The following is a 15,969-nucleotide window of genomic DNA, read 5'->3' on the forward strand; positions in this document are numbered from 1 at the left end:
GGAAAAAGAGAAGTGGGTCAAGCACACTTTGAGCAGCATGGTCAAGAATGCTTGTCTTTTGTTCGTTCCTAGTCAAGTCATAGTTTGGCTTACCATGATGTGAAAACCAGCTCATAGAATATATATTATTTAAATACAATCTGGAATGTAAAGTTTTGAAATTAATAGGGTGGAACCATTACCCAGGGTTAAATAAAAACACTCCATCTGCACTGTATTCTGGCAAACTATGCTGAAGACTTCATAAAATCCAAGCTGGTTCATGAGTACCTACAGAGTGAAACTATTTTAAACATTTGGAAGGTCAAGCTTTACATTTTACCTTGAGTTTGAAAAGTTCAGTTAATTGGAAAGCTGAGTCATTTATCCAAGGTCAGTCAAATGGCGTAGTATCTCATCTCCCAATTATTGTATCTATATAAGAGAAGGTTAGGACGAAATTGCTTCTTCTGAATGCAAGTTGTGAATCACTATGGAATGACAAATCTCTCTCTCTTTTTTTTACACATAAGCACACTTCAAAGCTAGACATTGGCAGATTGATGTGTCACGGCAATCTGACTGCTAAGATGAACTTCTTTCACCTTTTGCCAGTTGGGTGTACTTTCCAAAAGAGCCCGGATCAGCATAGAAGGTGAAGAGGTGGGCAAGCCTTTGAATAGGAGGAGATTGTTGTTGTTTAGTCGTTTAGTCGTGTCCGACTCTTCGTGACCCCATGGACCAGAGCATGCCAGGCACTCCTATCTTCCACTGCCTCCTGCAGTTTGGTCAAACTCATGCTGGTAGCTTCGAGAACACTGTCCAACCATCTTGTCTTCTGTCGTCCCCTTCTCCTTGTGCCCTCCATCTTTCCCAACATCAGGGTCTTTTCCAGGGAGTCTTCTCTTCTCATGAGGTGGCCAAAGTATTGGAGCCTCAGCTTCACGATCTGTCCTTCCAGTGAGCACTCAGGGCTGATTTCCTTAAGGAAAGGAGATAGGAGGAGAAAATATATATATATATATATATATATATATATGTGTGTGTGTGTGTGTGTGTATACACACACACACACAGTGCAATATCATTATGCACTGGCTTTCTAGTTTGTTTCAGACAAACAGGTGTTGTGGTGTTGCACTCCTTTGGCAACAGTGCATAACATAACATAATTCAGTGTGATGAAGTTTATTTCTATGGAATTTTATCATCTTCCCTTACCTCCCTCAGCACTTAGCATATTCCATGCCAGTAATGTGAGACCAAATGCCCATGAAACACTGAAAGACTTAAAAGCTACCAGGTGTGTGTGTGTGTGTGTGTGTTGTTGTTGTTGTTGTTTCCGATAAACCAGCTCTTAATTTTCCTTTTCTCTTCCATTCTTTGGAAAAATCCTAACATTAAAAGAAGCTATGTCTAAGATATCTGAAACATGTACACACAGAGCTCTGGCAGAGACCATTGAGTGTTGCCACTAGTCAGCATAGATAATGTAAATCCTAGTTTTGTGTTCTGTGTATGTGCCTGCACCCATCTTCAGTATCTCTCCCAGAGTGATGCTTTTCAGTTTGTGTACCACACCACAGCATGCCACACTTCCCCCTTATCAGCCTGATTGATGGCCTGCTAAATTCTTGCTTCTAAGCAACAAATCCATATATTCATGTAATAAATTTATCTCTTTCCATCACTCCTCTCTAGCCCCGAACCCTTCAAAAGCAATGCAGTTGGGTGTTTCCGCTTCCCTTAACACAGCTTTGTGGCAGAATTACAAGTAACCTGTTTGCTGCATTAATATTCATCTTGTCTTGTCATGAGAGAGAGAAAAAGAGATATTTCCATACACAAATTAGGTCTGTTAAGAATAAATAATATGAAGGTAAGCTGTCATAGGAAAATTTATTTGTTTGTAGTGAAATATAACTGGCAGCATATCCACATTAAAAAAAATTTTTTTTTTGCCACAATACATTTGATGGCATTTCAGATACCATAGTCCTCCTTGTTGGTCTGGTGCAGATGTAACACTGGCTGTTTTCTAAACACAGTTTACAAATTAGGCAGACACATATACATGCAAACACACCCCTTTCCCTGGTAGTCCTAACTGTGATCAGCATTACATCTGTAACATTAACCATGGTTAGTATAAACTAGGTTTCACAGTTTAGTTGGGATTGTGAACCAGTGTTTGAACAGGTCCGCAAACCCTGGTTAATGTCACAAACTGGCTAGATGCAAAGGAGTGGTGGGAGGCACAAGTTGGGGAACCCCCGGGGAAGAAGGCTCAGAGCCAGAGGATTGGTGTTGGGGAAATGATGCTTGGTTAGAGGGAGAAACTGGGATGGGGAGATGTCGGAAACTGAAGCGGCAACAGGGTTTAGTGAGCAGGAGGAGGCTGTGGCAGAGGGCACTGCAGACCCAGAGGCAGGAGAGGAGGGGGAGCCAAGAAGCAGAGTGGAGGCAGGCTGCGGAATAATCTAGGGTCTCCCCCTCCTGCTGTGACCAGCTCCCCTCCCCCCTGATCTCCCAGAACACACAGAGAAATGGGAGGAGCAGTGGGAGTCAAGGCGACAGAGCCTTAGGCTGCTGTGAAAGGAACCAGGGGAGGAGCCATAGAGATATGTGGACGGTCTGGGACCTTCAGTCCTCACTGCTGCCCTACTGGGAAGAGTTGCTGTCATTGTTTTGTAAAATTAATGAGTATTAGAAAAATGTTGGAACGAAATTATTTGGCTTTAGCAGAAATGTTAAAAAGAACTATGCAAGAATATGCTATGGTTATGAGAAATTGGTATAAATAAGATTTAAGTTTTAAGTTTTAGGGTTTTTTATAGTAAGATAAGGTTAAAATAGATTAAGGTAATTTAATGACAGAATATTATGAAAAATGGGAAGGATTTGCTGTGATAATTAATAACTAGAATACAAAAAAGGGAGGTGTGAGGAGGTCGATGAAATAAGGTAATGACAGTTAAGGATTTGGGAATATTGGATCTGTTTTTAATTTTTGTGGTTTATTTTTGTTTCTTGATGTGTTTTGTTTTTGTTTTTTGATTTTGATTTTTATCGATTTGTATTGTTTGCTGTTTGTTTCCCCCTTGTTTTTCTTCTTCTTTTTCTCTTTGTTTTTTCTGTAATTTTAAAATTCTTAATAAATATCATTTAAAAAAAAAAAAAAGAGTTGCTGTCACCATTGGGCCTGTGCTGTTTCATTTTCTTTGATGTGTTATGGAAACAGGTAGACAAAAGAGGAGAGAGGATTGGAACCTGATGGGGGATGGCCATCCTTCTGTGCAGGTGACTCCTGCTTTACAAGTCCGAGGCAAAATTGACTTTGCCGATCCTACACGGAGTTTGAAAGGATTCCTTGTCTATGCACAGGTCTTTGTGAAAGCTGACATTCTAATTCTCCCGAGTTTGCCTACATTTCGCCCTTACTGGGAAGTGATAAAAACAGGAAAGCACTTCAGAGAGTTCACCTAGGAGCATTTACAAATGGCACTATTCTTTGAGATGAAGGAGCCTTCAGAGTTATTTTTGCACAAAGCATGAAGAGTGAGGTATTCTTCATGCTGGGGTAGTTTCAATGCAGTGGTGTCAAGTGGTCATGGTGCCATTGGGTGTCTGGTTGCTAGACAACAGATAGGAACAGTAAATATGAATGACTGCCTGCTGCCACAGCTACTTTTCCCTGAAGCCTTAGCGTAGTGACCACTAGAAGCATCTGTAACATTTACCAATTTGCTTGCAATTTGTTAAGTTGATTCATAGCTTAATTAGTTTCTGTGACTGCATCATAATGTTTAAATTGTTCCCTTTCAAAGCCAGCATTGTTCTACCAACAGCATCTGTTCTGAATTTGTCTTTTAAATTTAATCATATTAAACTCCACAGATTTTCACACTGTCATCCACACAAATGCATAAATGTTTTGAAAAATCAAACAAAATATAAAACTGTGACATAATGTACACCAGCAATTTGCAATGTGCCTTGTATAGTGTATTAGTAATTTTCCTTATGTCTGTTCTTCTGGACTACAGTTTGTGCTTCATGCAATGTTTGAGGCACTTGTTCACAAAATCTATGCTTAGAAATAATTTCAGCTAAGTGAGAAATTAATAACCAATAATTCGTTTAGGCAAGAGGAAGCAGTGGCATTATTCAAATGAATTGTGTCTGTAAGGCACAAGTCATGTAGCTCAATGCTCCAGTAGCCTTACAGAACATGGTGTTCATACTGAATGCACCCTTAACCTCGGTTATTGAAAGCTCTAATAATTGGCAATTTTAAAATAATTTACCTTGAGTAACCCCTTTAGGTCAGCTAATATGAGTACCTTAAGGACTGCACTCTGAAGTCTATGAATCTCAGTATTTGATATACTTACTACAAGTACATCTTTACAGGGAGGAAATACTTAACCTCTGATATAATCTTTATGGAGTTGTTAACTAGAGATGCAGCTTAAGAAAAAGATGAGGTAGGCTGGATGCCCTCATAAATTGCCAAATGGGGGAAGTTAGAAAATTATAGACTAGTATAGGTCAGCCTTCCAGATGTTTTGAACTTCCACATCAGCAGCAGATGGCATGTCAGGGATGATAGTAGTTCATTCCAAGGAACAGCAGTCCTGTTGAGATACGGCAGGTGCCCACCTTCCAAAAACAATTGGAGATATTTTTGTTTCAACAAACGCTTTAGGTGTTCATTTTGTATTGCTTTAGAACCTTTTTTGTCCTGTTTTTAAGCTTACCTTGAGCAAAACAAACAAACAAACAAATTGCAGTATGTTTCTAGACTGACTTGACACATAAAAAGCAGATTACAAATTAATAAAAAACACACAGCTGACCAAATAAAAACATCTGGAGAGACCAGGCTGAGAAAGGCTGATCCTAGGGAATGTTTTTGATAGGTTTCTTCAGTTTTGAAAGATTTGTCAATACGCTGACATCGAAAACCTAACCTTTTCAGAGCAGCTCTGAAAGACTGCATTTTGTTCTAGCAAAGCAGGGACAAAAAAAGCAACAGTTGTGTAAAATGTATAGTAAGTGTGTAGTCAGTGCATGCCTAAGCATACATATGCAGCCAGAAATTCACTCCCCGCCATAGGATTCAGGAGGAGCTCCTCCCTAGTAAGTGCGGTTGCCATATATTGAAACCTTGGTCAAAATAGCAAACAGTTATGATAAAATATTGTAGACTACCCCCTCTCCCCTTAAAAAAAATAGTCAAGAAAGGAAACTATTATTTTCCATCAGTTCGTTCAGTGTCATTTGTACACACAGTTTCTTGGAATCCAGTTTGTGTTAACTGAGTCATCCCTATTGTGGTAGGAGCCAGAATCTAGGATGTTGGAATAAATTTGAATTTAGACATGAAAGAGGTAACAGAGCCAAGGTTCTTTAGGCATGACTCATAATTTACAGGCTGTGGACCACATCTTTCAGTGGAGCTGGTTCCAGCATGAGGCCTGAAGTCAGTAGTAGGCTTACCAAAAATATGATTTAAAGATTCCTTCCCGTGCCATTTTTTTTATTGCGGTATCTGATGCTGAAACCAAGTGTGTCCAGATTCTATGTGCATATATAAAAGTAATCAATCTCATATGATGTTTGGCCTGACTGAATGTCTGATGTGACTAGACATAACCAAACATAGCCAAGAGATAGCATAACTGAAGATTGGCCTCAGCACGGATCACTCTTGGGCAACTGGTATTCCCCCCCCCCCCCAATCAAATTTAGAGCTTTCTTCTTTTTAGTTTATGTTTCTATGTTTTATTTGCATTGTTCAAAAATTGCAATAGAAAGCCGCACATACACATGCACAACACACATGGTCTAAAAAGTTACAGACTGTGAATTTGACTATAAAATCAGAATGAAAAAGTCCCATGCAAACATGGCAGGACATATTAAATTTAATTTGAGCTTGGTGCAGGTTGTATAATTCAAGATGCAGCATGGGTCTTTGTCTCTGTCTTAATGTGTGTTAGTACATTTTTGTGCTATTGATACCATTGTCAGTTGAGGGACTGGGTTCAGTTGGTCGAGGCTCCCTTTTCTGCATGAATTGACATAAGGTTCAGACCTTGTAGGCGATTTAACACTGTTGACTGCCCACTAGGAAATCAGATCACGGAAACAGAAATACTTACCCAGATCCTTGGCATAGGTCCAGGTAAAGCAGTCTTGCAAAGTATAGCTGAGGATATTATCTACAGATACGGGAATTGTTCTGCCAAAACACAGGGAGAGGGGGGAGAATTATGCTCCCTATTTAAAGGGCTAGTTTCTCCGATTCTACAATGACCTTTCTGAAAGAGGCATTAATAAGTTAGGTAACTGGCAGCATTGAAGCTGGGGGTCAACCCATATTTTAAGCAATCAAAATAGTTTCAGAATGCTCCTATCAACACAATTCTATATAAAAAAGCAGAGCACCCTTGCAAAATCTGATATGTTTTAAGTGGTGTTTGTTAGGAACAGGAATACCCTCTGTATGCTTCAGTAGCAGAAAGTCCCATTGAACTCAGTGGGATTTACTTCAGAGTAGGCACCCACATTTACTGCATTGTAAATCTTAATGAGTAAATAGTTTAATAGGAAATAATTTTCCGTAATTTTGTGCATGAAGATGACAACATAGGCCAATAATAATTTAGTTGATTGTCTGCGGCGCACTTCATTTTAAGCTGACTTCTGGATTGATTTTTAAAAGCAAGGCCAGAACAAGGTATTTTGACACCTCTGGCAAGGACACTTTAGTCACCTCTCTTGCAACATGTAATATGATAAATAAAAAATGAACACAAAGTCTGCACATGACTTTTAATGCACATCTTTTTATTTTGCTGTTACAAAGCACCATAGTAAACATTTAACTGAAATGTTAATTTGTAGCATCATATCCTAAAATGTAAATAATGTTTAATACTTTTTAGGCCTAATTATGTCATAACTCTAAACCATGATTTTTTAAATCCATGGCTTAGTGTTAGGTGTGGACACTGCCTAGTAGCTCTACTATGGTTTGTTTACTCCCAGCAAATCGCTGTCTGAAGCCATGATATATTTTTGGCCTATGGTTTGTTTTCACTGTGGCTTGGTGTTATGTATGAACCAAGTACCCTTTCTAAATCAAGGTTTGGGCACCAAACAAAACGTTTTTCTTCCCGCTGGATTTCAAATATGTTGTAGAGCATCTAACTTATTGGCCTGGTTCACATATAAAGTTAAGCCATCATTTGTTTAACCAACCACAAGTTTGTCACTCAGTCAAGCAAACTATGGCTTTTTTTCTCCAAAGCTTGGTTTGTTTTCCAGCTGCTCTTGTCTTGTGCCTTTGTAACTTCCAAGGATTAGTTGTGGGGCATTCTTCCATTTTTAGAAGTACAGTGATGTAGCAGTAGATTTGCATTTGCCTTCTGTGGCGGGACTCCTTTAAAAATAATAATCCGTGGTACTAGATAATATATTCTAGGATTTCCCCCCCCCACTCTGTGTGTTGAGGGAGATGTCAACAGTACATTTTGTCCTATAGGTAGGGCAGCTTTTGAGCCTGAGGTTCAGTCCTGGACACTAGGAGTCAAATCTAGTCAAATCTAGACTGTATTTGTAATTACAAATGTGCTTCTAGTAAACACAAAGCTAGCCAACATACATCTGGGATCAGGAAAGAGAGTTTTCCTGCCAAGATGCATGGCCTCCAAATATTTCTCTTTTTTAGCGTATACGTGCTGATGTCCCTGAAGATTCTAGCCTTTCTTCGCAGCCTTTTCCCTTTTACGTCTATATAAGCTAGTAGTCAGGGGATTCAAATGCCTGCTGGGGGATCTCATCCATCTAAAGAGTTTTTGTTTTTACAGTACCAGGATAGTCTGTAAAGTGAAATGAGCCACGTTCCAGCCAGTAGTACCAGTCAATGAAGGCATAGTTAAAAAGCAATAAGGAATCCCTTGGCTATGATACACCATAAGCAAAACCACAGATTTTTATTTTTTATAAAAATAATAATCTGCTGGAGGGAGTGATTGGGAACCTTAACTTCACATTTTCATCTGTGCAAGTGTTATTTTTAGAAACGGTGTCAATGAGAAATGTCTTTTTTGCTCAGACATTTTTGGAATTGGAAATTGCATTAGTGTTTTGTGAACTGGAATTTGAATCTCCCTCGGACTGTGAATATGCAGACGCTGGAAACTGTCACAGAGGCAAAAGGACGAGGCAGGTAAAAGACAGTTCTCTGATCTGAGAGTAGTGAAGGCATTTTGGGTTCATGATGCCGACAGGTGCATTAGCACTCACATATTTGCTCATCAGTGTGCATATGTCCCAAAAAGATGTCTGTTACTGTTGGAATTACCAAGAAAAAGGTCCTTTTGCTTTTGCTACATTGGACTAACATGGCCGTACCTTTATAAGTTACATCAAGAGTAAAACAAATAAATAAAACAACTAAGAAAGTAGAACTCCAGAAGTCATTCATTCTGCTTTGAGCCCCTGCAATAATGTTCCCTGATCTGTGTGTTTGGGGAAGGACTGAATGGGAGACTTGAATGTTGCTTCTTGCTTAGGTGTTCTCTAAAGATACATATATTAGAATTCAAGTTACCTGGACATTTAGTATTAACTAAAGGCTGCTACTGATTCTTCTACTCTGCAGACGCTGATAGAGATGTCTCTTTGCTCCTGCATTCCTGTGCTAAAAGTGGTGTGGGTGGGTGTGGGGGTGTATGCAGGGGAGGGAGGGATTGAACAATCCGACCAAAAGAGTCAACAAGGTCTGTGCTGCGACATTCCCTGCCTTCTGAAGGGAAGGGCCATAGCTTAGTGGTTTAGTATCGAGTTCAGTTTCCACCATTTCCACGTAGGACTGGGAAATTAAAAACTGATTGCTTCTACATTGTCAGAGTAAGACAGCACTGAAGTAGATGGACCAATGGCTCAGCAGGAGAGGTGGCAGAGTTTATGGAATCACCAGCTATTTCACCTGTGGCCTATGGACTGGCTGTTGCGCATTGCAACTTGTGAATATGGAGTGGCCATCTTAGAATCATAGAAGGGACCTTTCCCTGCTATGCAGGAATGTCAACTAAAGCATCCATGACAGAGGGCCAGCCAACCCCTGCCAAAAAACCTCAAAGGAAGGTGAACCCACCACCTTCCGATGGAGTCTGTTCCACTGTTGAGCAGCTTGTACTGCCAGAAAGTTCAGAATCTGCTTTCTTGTAACTTGAAGCCATTGGTTTGGGACCTATTCACTGGAGCATGAGAAAACAAGCTTGCTTGGAAACAAGCCTTTTAGATATTTGAAGATGGCTATCATATATTTTCTCAGTCTCAGTCTGTGGTGGAGTCTCCTTCTTTGGAGGTCTTTAAGCAGAGGCTTGACAACCATATGTCAGGAGTGCTCTGATGGTGTTTCCTGCTTGGCAGGGGGTTGGACTCGATGGCCCTTGTGGTCTCTTCCAACTCTATGATTCTATGATTCCTCTTATCCTGGCTAAACATAACATACCCAGCTCCTGCAACTGATCCTCATAAGGCTTGGTTTCCAGACCTTTGATCATCATGGTCACCCTCTTCTGCACATGTAACAGCTTGTCCATATCCTTCTTAAATTGTGGGGCCCAGAACTGGACATAGTACTCCAGCTGCTGTCTGAGTAAGACAGAATAGAGTAGTACTGTTACTTCCCTTGATCTGTACACTATACTTCTGTTGATACAGCCCAAAAGAGCATTAGCTTTTTTTGCTGTTGCATCACACTGTTGACTGGAGTAACATTTGCTGCAGAATGCTACATCATTGTAGATTCTCAGCACATGCACTCATACTAATTACTGCTCATTATAAAGTCTTGACAATGGACTTTTGCTACTAAGTATTTGATAGTTTCTTGCAGATACTAACCTGGAAGGTCTGGTTTTAAATTCCTGGCAGAATGACTTGCTTTGAGCCATGGCTCCATATGCCTCATTTCCCTGTAATTAAATTTGGATAAAGACAAAGGCCTGCTTTGTCAGTGATGATTTCTAAGCCCTTTTGAGCGCTGGATGTGATGATATCTATCTATTTGTGCCCACCTTCTTTTCGTATAACCTGCCATCCCATAATTTGTTAGATTAATGTGTCCTGCTGGTTAAGAATGGAGTAATAATGGCTGAATAGAGGTATAGAAAAATGAGACTGAGCGCTAGGAAAGTACTCAGTGGCTGATAAATATGTCCTTTGTACATTCCTGTGTTGGGATCTTTTGGCAGATTAGTGCAAATTTACCTTTCTTTCTTTCTTTCTTTCTTTCTTTCTTTCTTTCTTTCTTTCTTTAAAAACAAAAAAAAAACCTCTTAATGCCTGTAAGGTAAATAGTTAAAATCAGTAGATGCCACCCTCCCCAATCTATTCAGTGATCACAGAGCACCTCAGATCAATTGAGTTTGCTTTACTTAGCCTTATTTTTTCAAAGCCTGATTGAATAGAAGTTCTGATGCAGTGTCCATCCACAAAAATAACTTGAGGCATGCTGTGTTCCCTAATTTGGGGGCTGTTGTTACTTTCACCCAGTGGTCCGTTAGAGAAAATTTGGCTCTTGTTGTGGCATCCGATTATTGGATACAAGCATCCATTGTGCTTTGTTGTATCTATGGGAAGTTGTCCTGGCAATAATGGCTACCTGACAAGTACTTGAAAACAGGATACATTAAGAAGATTGGTCTCCGCTGAGGAGGAAAAACACTTTATTAATGTCAGTTGTGCTTGATTATGTTAGAACAGTGGCTTACTTTTTTGACAAAAAATCCCCCACCTCACCCACCCCTCCAAGTAAGGAATAAATAAAGGAAGACAATTTCAAACGTTTCCCTAGGAGAAGGTGATGTTTACTAAAGCATTTGGTTTGAGAAAATGCATTATTTGTGTAAAGTCCAGGAGCCAGTGTTCTCCAGCCTTGGCCTTGTAGAAGGTTGGATTGATGGGGTTCTGTTCTTTCCGCTTGAAGCAATTGGGGCATCCAGCGTTCTGGACAGAAAGCCTTGAGAACTGCCGGCTGTGGTGTGACTAGCCAAGCTGCTTTTGAATTCTCTAATAATCAAAGTCTAAAATTGGCTGCACTGTGAAATGTCAGAAGTATCATCCTCTCCAAAAGAGAAAATTAGGGCAGTTGGATTTGGTGACAGTTGCTGCATTGTGGGCTTTGGAGCCTTGAAAATCAAATCCCTGATTTTTATATCTGGCATTGATTTCTTGTACAGAGTTCAGTGTAATCAGTAAAGGAAGGTGCCGCACAAGCCTCTGAATCTTAACAGTTTTGCTACTGATGTCCTCCCACAGTTGGATAGCTTTTAGAGAAACTTTGCAGAGGAGCAAAAACATCTATGGATATTTCTGCAGCCTCATCCATGTTTCATCTGTTATTGTTTTCACATTATTTGATAAACATTTGTTAAAGTGTTTTGCCCAGACCCATAGAGCCACACAGACAATTCCATGGGAATTTGGATTTCCATGTCCCGTGGGTAAACCTCATCTGAAAGCAAGGGCAGTTTCAAAAGCAGTTTGTGAACTCTCAATCTCTCTGTGCCCGCACACATTGTTGAAAGGGGAAAAGGAAAGTAGAAAAATTAACTGAATACCTGCAAGCTCTTGAGAATTCCTGAAGCAATCCTTGATGCTAGACTACACATTTAAAATAGAATCTGTTGCTTATAAAGTGGCTGCTCCTTGAATGGAGTGCTTTCGATTGTTCTGAATGAAAATGAAAGATGAAGGTAATATATCATAGAAGTCTTAGACCTTTCAAGGAAAAAAATAGTTCATTGATCAAAGACAATGTTATTGTGTGATCCTCTCCAACCACTTACCAACTTTTCTCTTTTAAGTATTTGCATTGCCTTGAAATATGCATACATGGGAGCAATTTACAGTAATCTTAACATTCAGATCTAGTGCATACTTTATGTCTGGTGGATTATAAACCAAAGTACTGTTCAGCTTAACCCCATATAAGACTCTTTCTGTTTAGTGCTTTTGATAACCTGATTGCAACAATTGACAACAAGGATAAGGTAATCTATGGCTCCTAGTCAATGTAGCTTTGTATCTTCTCCAGTATCAGTTCCTGGGGGACTTGGACAGAAGAGTGCTATCCTCCTTGTGGGCTTCCTATAGACATCTGGTTGGCCACTGTGAGAACAGGATCCTGGTCTAGATATGCCTTGGGCCTGATAGGGCTCTTGTGTCCTGGGGGAGGGGGAGCGGCTCCTCTTAGACATGAAACAGACAAGCACAAGACTTAACACGATATATCTGTTGTTGGATGGTACTAGGTGAAGGTAGGGATGCAATTTGGACGCTCCTCACCTTTTAAAAAAACAAGCTGGCACATACAGGAGAAACTAGAGTTTTCTTCTTGTCATGCATGTTCTGTGTGTCTGGAGCAGGGGTTTGCAAAGTTTTTGTGGCTTGGGCCGGTTCACGGTTCCGCAGACACCGCGGTAGGCTGGAGTGTGTGCATGCACACGCATGCACAAACGTTATTTCCAGCGCTCCTTCTAGCGCGGAGGAGGCGTGTGCAGCTTCCCATTGGCTGAAGGAGCTTCTTGCAGCCAATGGGAAGCCGGCCAGCATCGCAGAAGGCAGTCCCTGCTCTGCTCCGCGCTGGTTTAGCGCGGCCCATGGGAGCCAACCGAGCAGGCGGCAAGGGTCCCCAAGCAGTCAGCAGGGGTCCATGGGCCAGTTAAACGACCCCCATGGGCCCCATGGGGACTTGATTGTGCACACGCAGTACAAGATGGCATAGCAAGCAACAAGACAAATAATCAAAGACATTAAACTCATACAACCCTTTTGCTGTGTGGGTCAAGCTGTCCCAGTATTGATGAGCGCATGTGCAAATCCAGCCAAACTGCCTTGCTGGTGGAAAACTGATAAATAAAGTGAAACCATCTGGCAAGGAAAGGTCCTTGAAATAAATAAGGAAAAGGGTTGAGCAGCTACTGGACTCCCACCCTTCTTCCACTCAGGCTTATAACCTGTCTAGACCAGAGGAGAGCAGAAGGTAAATTGGAGTCCACTGGTAGATCTCTGGGCAATTTGAAATAGATCTGCAAGTATTTTTGGCTTCCAGTTGCAAATTACAAAAAGACTTCTCCCCTTTCTTTGGGTAATTTGCAGAAAACTGGAGTGTATTTTTGTGTGAAACTATTGCAAGGCCAATTCTGATACTGAAAGCAAACGCTTGGTCTGGGATATATGCCTCACAGGCATTCTGTTCCTTTTTTACACCAGCCCTACAAGCCACTCTCTTGCATTTGACTCTAGTTGGTGAAACTTGAGGGTCTAGACTAGATAAAAAACAAAAAACTAAAACGAGTAGATCCCAGAAGTCTGGCCACCCTCTGGCCCAGACTACTCTTGCTTTAAAAGAAAGTGCAAACAAGGAGAAACAAACCACAGAATTCCTTTTAACTGTTAGCTTGGCCGTGAGAAGTTGTAGAAGTTGCAGAAATGCCAACCTGATTGCACTTCCTGGTTTGCCATACCTCTGGCAACTTGACCTAAAGTACCATTTGCCGTGCCCTGCTGAATAAATCTTGGAAGTTGCGGTGTGATCGCTTAATAACAGATGACTCAGAGGCAATCATGAGCTATTCTCAGACAAGCAAAAAATTAGGCTAAAGTTCAGAAAACAAATCACTTGTAAATTATTTGCTCCATCACAAGTAATTGCAGCACTCTTTGATGCCTTTGTTTTGCTAGTTATAATATACTCGGCTTGGTTGCACTCCAAGCTGGCTTGATTTCAGGAACCCATAGTGGCTTGCCACTTACAAGTCCCGTCCCCCCCTTACCTCCCACCTCAAGAGGATTTATGTACAGTTGTACCTCGGGTTACATACGCTTCAGGTTACAGACTCTGCTAATCCAGAAATAGTACCTAGGGTTAAGAACTTTGCTTCAGGATGAGAACAGAAATTGTGCTCCAGCGGCAGCAGGAGGCCCCATTAGCTAAAGTGGTGCCTTAGGTTAAGAACAGTTTCAGGTTAAGAACGGACCTCCAGAACGAATTAAGTTCTTAACCCGAGGTACCACTGTACTTTAACTTGGAAGTTCTTAGCAAAACAATTCTAGGCCATCAAACAGATCATGTCATACAGAAACTTGGTATAAGTCACTCCTAAAACTCTTCCCCTCCCTGCAAGTGTTATGCATGTCTGGACACATTAAGAGTTCCTATAAATTCTGCTGTATACAAAGCGACACTGAAAGAAACTTGGATAGGAGCAGTGAGTGAGTGCCGAAGTAATTCACACTAAAGGTTCTAGATTTCTCTGACAGAAACACGCAACCGGGAGCAGCGGAGATGAGCTTCCTAGCTCCACCCTCCCTTCACTATTCTCATTGCCCTCTACAAGATAGAGGCAGATCTTCTGAAACTGAAAGCTTTAGATCCCTGGAAAATAAGAATGTTAGAACCCTGGGAAACCAGTGTTTTATAATGCTTAGGGAGCCTCCATGAGGACAGAAGGCTCCCCATTTCAGAAGAGTTGCCATGCACTATTCTAACCCCACCCTTACCCCCAGCAAAATTGGTTTAACAAATTGGATTACTTTGCAGAGCTGGTATCTCAGGTCTGCAATCCCATCCATCCCCTTCAGTGTGGGTAAAATAATGCTGAACTGCAAGGGGAGGAGATAGTGTGGAAGACTAACGCACAGCCCTGATAAACAAACCACAATGTAGCCAATAGCCATGACATCTGAATTGGGCCAGTGTCTTGTCAAAAGTCACACAGTAAATACCTAACAAGATTTGAAACGGGAATCTCCTAGCTCATTCTCTTGTCCACTATACTAAGCCTTGGCTCCATCTGCACTATATATTTAAACACTATTATACCACTTTTTGAACAGTCATGATTTCTCCCCAATGAATCCTATTTTTGTGGGGTGCTGAGAGTTCTAACATCTCTCCTGTTCCCCTCACAGAGCTACAGTTTCTAAAGACGTTTAACAGTCAATCCCTCTTACAAGGGAACTCTGAAAACCGTGGCTCTATGCAGGGAATACAAGTGTCTCGTAACATCTGTCAGCACCCTTAAAAACTACAGTTCTTTGGGGGAAGCCAGGACTGTATAAAGTTGTTTAATACTGCTTTTGATGTATAGTGCGGATTGACACTTAATCTAGAGTTTAGAGACAGCACCCTGGCACAATAGCTAAGTTTATTCTGCTTTAAGAAAGTTGTGAATTACGGTAAGTAGATCTTTCTAAGTCACCATGGCAGATGGTTAGAATACAGTATTTATAGGAATTTCAAATATGCAAAGGGCACTATGTACATTCCTTGATCATGTTTCACTTTGCATCAGTTCTTGTTTTATTCTCACGCTAAATAAAAGACATGGTTATTCCTGCTAAAATTATTAATCTATTTATTATTATTATTATTATTTTATGCAGATCACCAGAAATTGGAAAGAGAAGCTAGAATCTGTCGCCTTTTGAAGCATCCCAATATTGGTAAGAATGTGGATAATACACAGCCGTGCAGAATTTTTTTTACAGGACAAATGCCACAGTATAAGTCTCAGAAAAATAAGGCAGACCATGGAGATGAGTTTGTGCTTGTACTGATGTGATCTAATACCAGTGTCAGAGCATTAAAACTTTTAATTTACTAAGAAATTTCTGCATATGTTGAGAAATGCAAATATTTCACATTTCAATAGGGAAGGGATGCAAAACCTTGGCCCTGTTGATACTGCTGGACTCTAGCTCCAATCATTCTTGGCCAGCATGACCAGTGGTGAGTGATCAAGGGAGCTGTAGCCAACAACATCTGGAAGGGCAAAGGTTCCTCACCCCAGACCCAGCTGTGCTACCTAAGGAATAAAGAAAGGGAAAGAATGGTTGAGTAGTAGGCTAGGCGTTAGAAATGAAAAAGACAGCTCTGACAGCTCAGTGAGATGGAATTTTCTC

General features: G+C 40.8%; 1 protein-coding gene across 11 annotated transcripts in view; it reads left to right on the forward strand.

The window, feature by feature from the left end:
• The window catches only part of CAMK2D (calcium/calmodulin dependent protein kinase II delta), a gene marked incomplete at its 3' end in the record, with an annotated part of 139,481 nt that overhangs the window by 38,399 nt on the left and 85,113 nt on the right, over positions 1–15,969 (forward strand). For 10 of the 11 annotated variants that reach the window (XR_013990783.1, XM_081021996.1, XM_081022003.1 and 7 more), the window contains exon 3: positions 15,451–15,510. The exons of the other annotated variant lie outside the window; for it this stretch is intronic. Coding sequence is in view for 9 of the 10 variants with exons in the window: in XM_081021996.1 (XP_080878122.1) it covers positions 15,451–15,510 (60 nt within the window). The remainder of the gene's footprint in view (positions 1–15,450; positions 15,511–15,969) is intronic. 11 annotated transcript variants of the gene reach the window in all.

This window comes from Podarcis pityusensis, assembly GCF_964106645.2.
Source record: "Podarcis pityusensis genome assembly, chromosome: 9".
NCBI lineage: Eukaryota > Metazoa > Chordata > Lepidosauria > Squamata > Lacertidae > Podarcis > Podarcis pityusensis.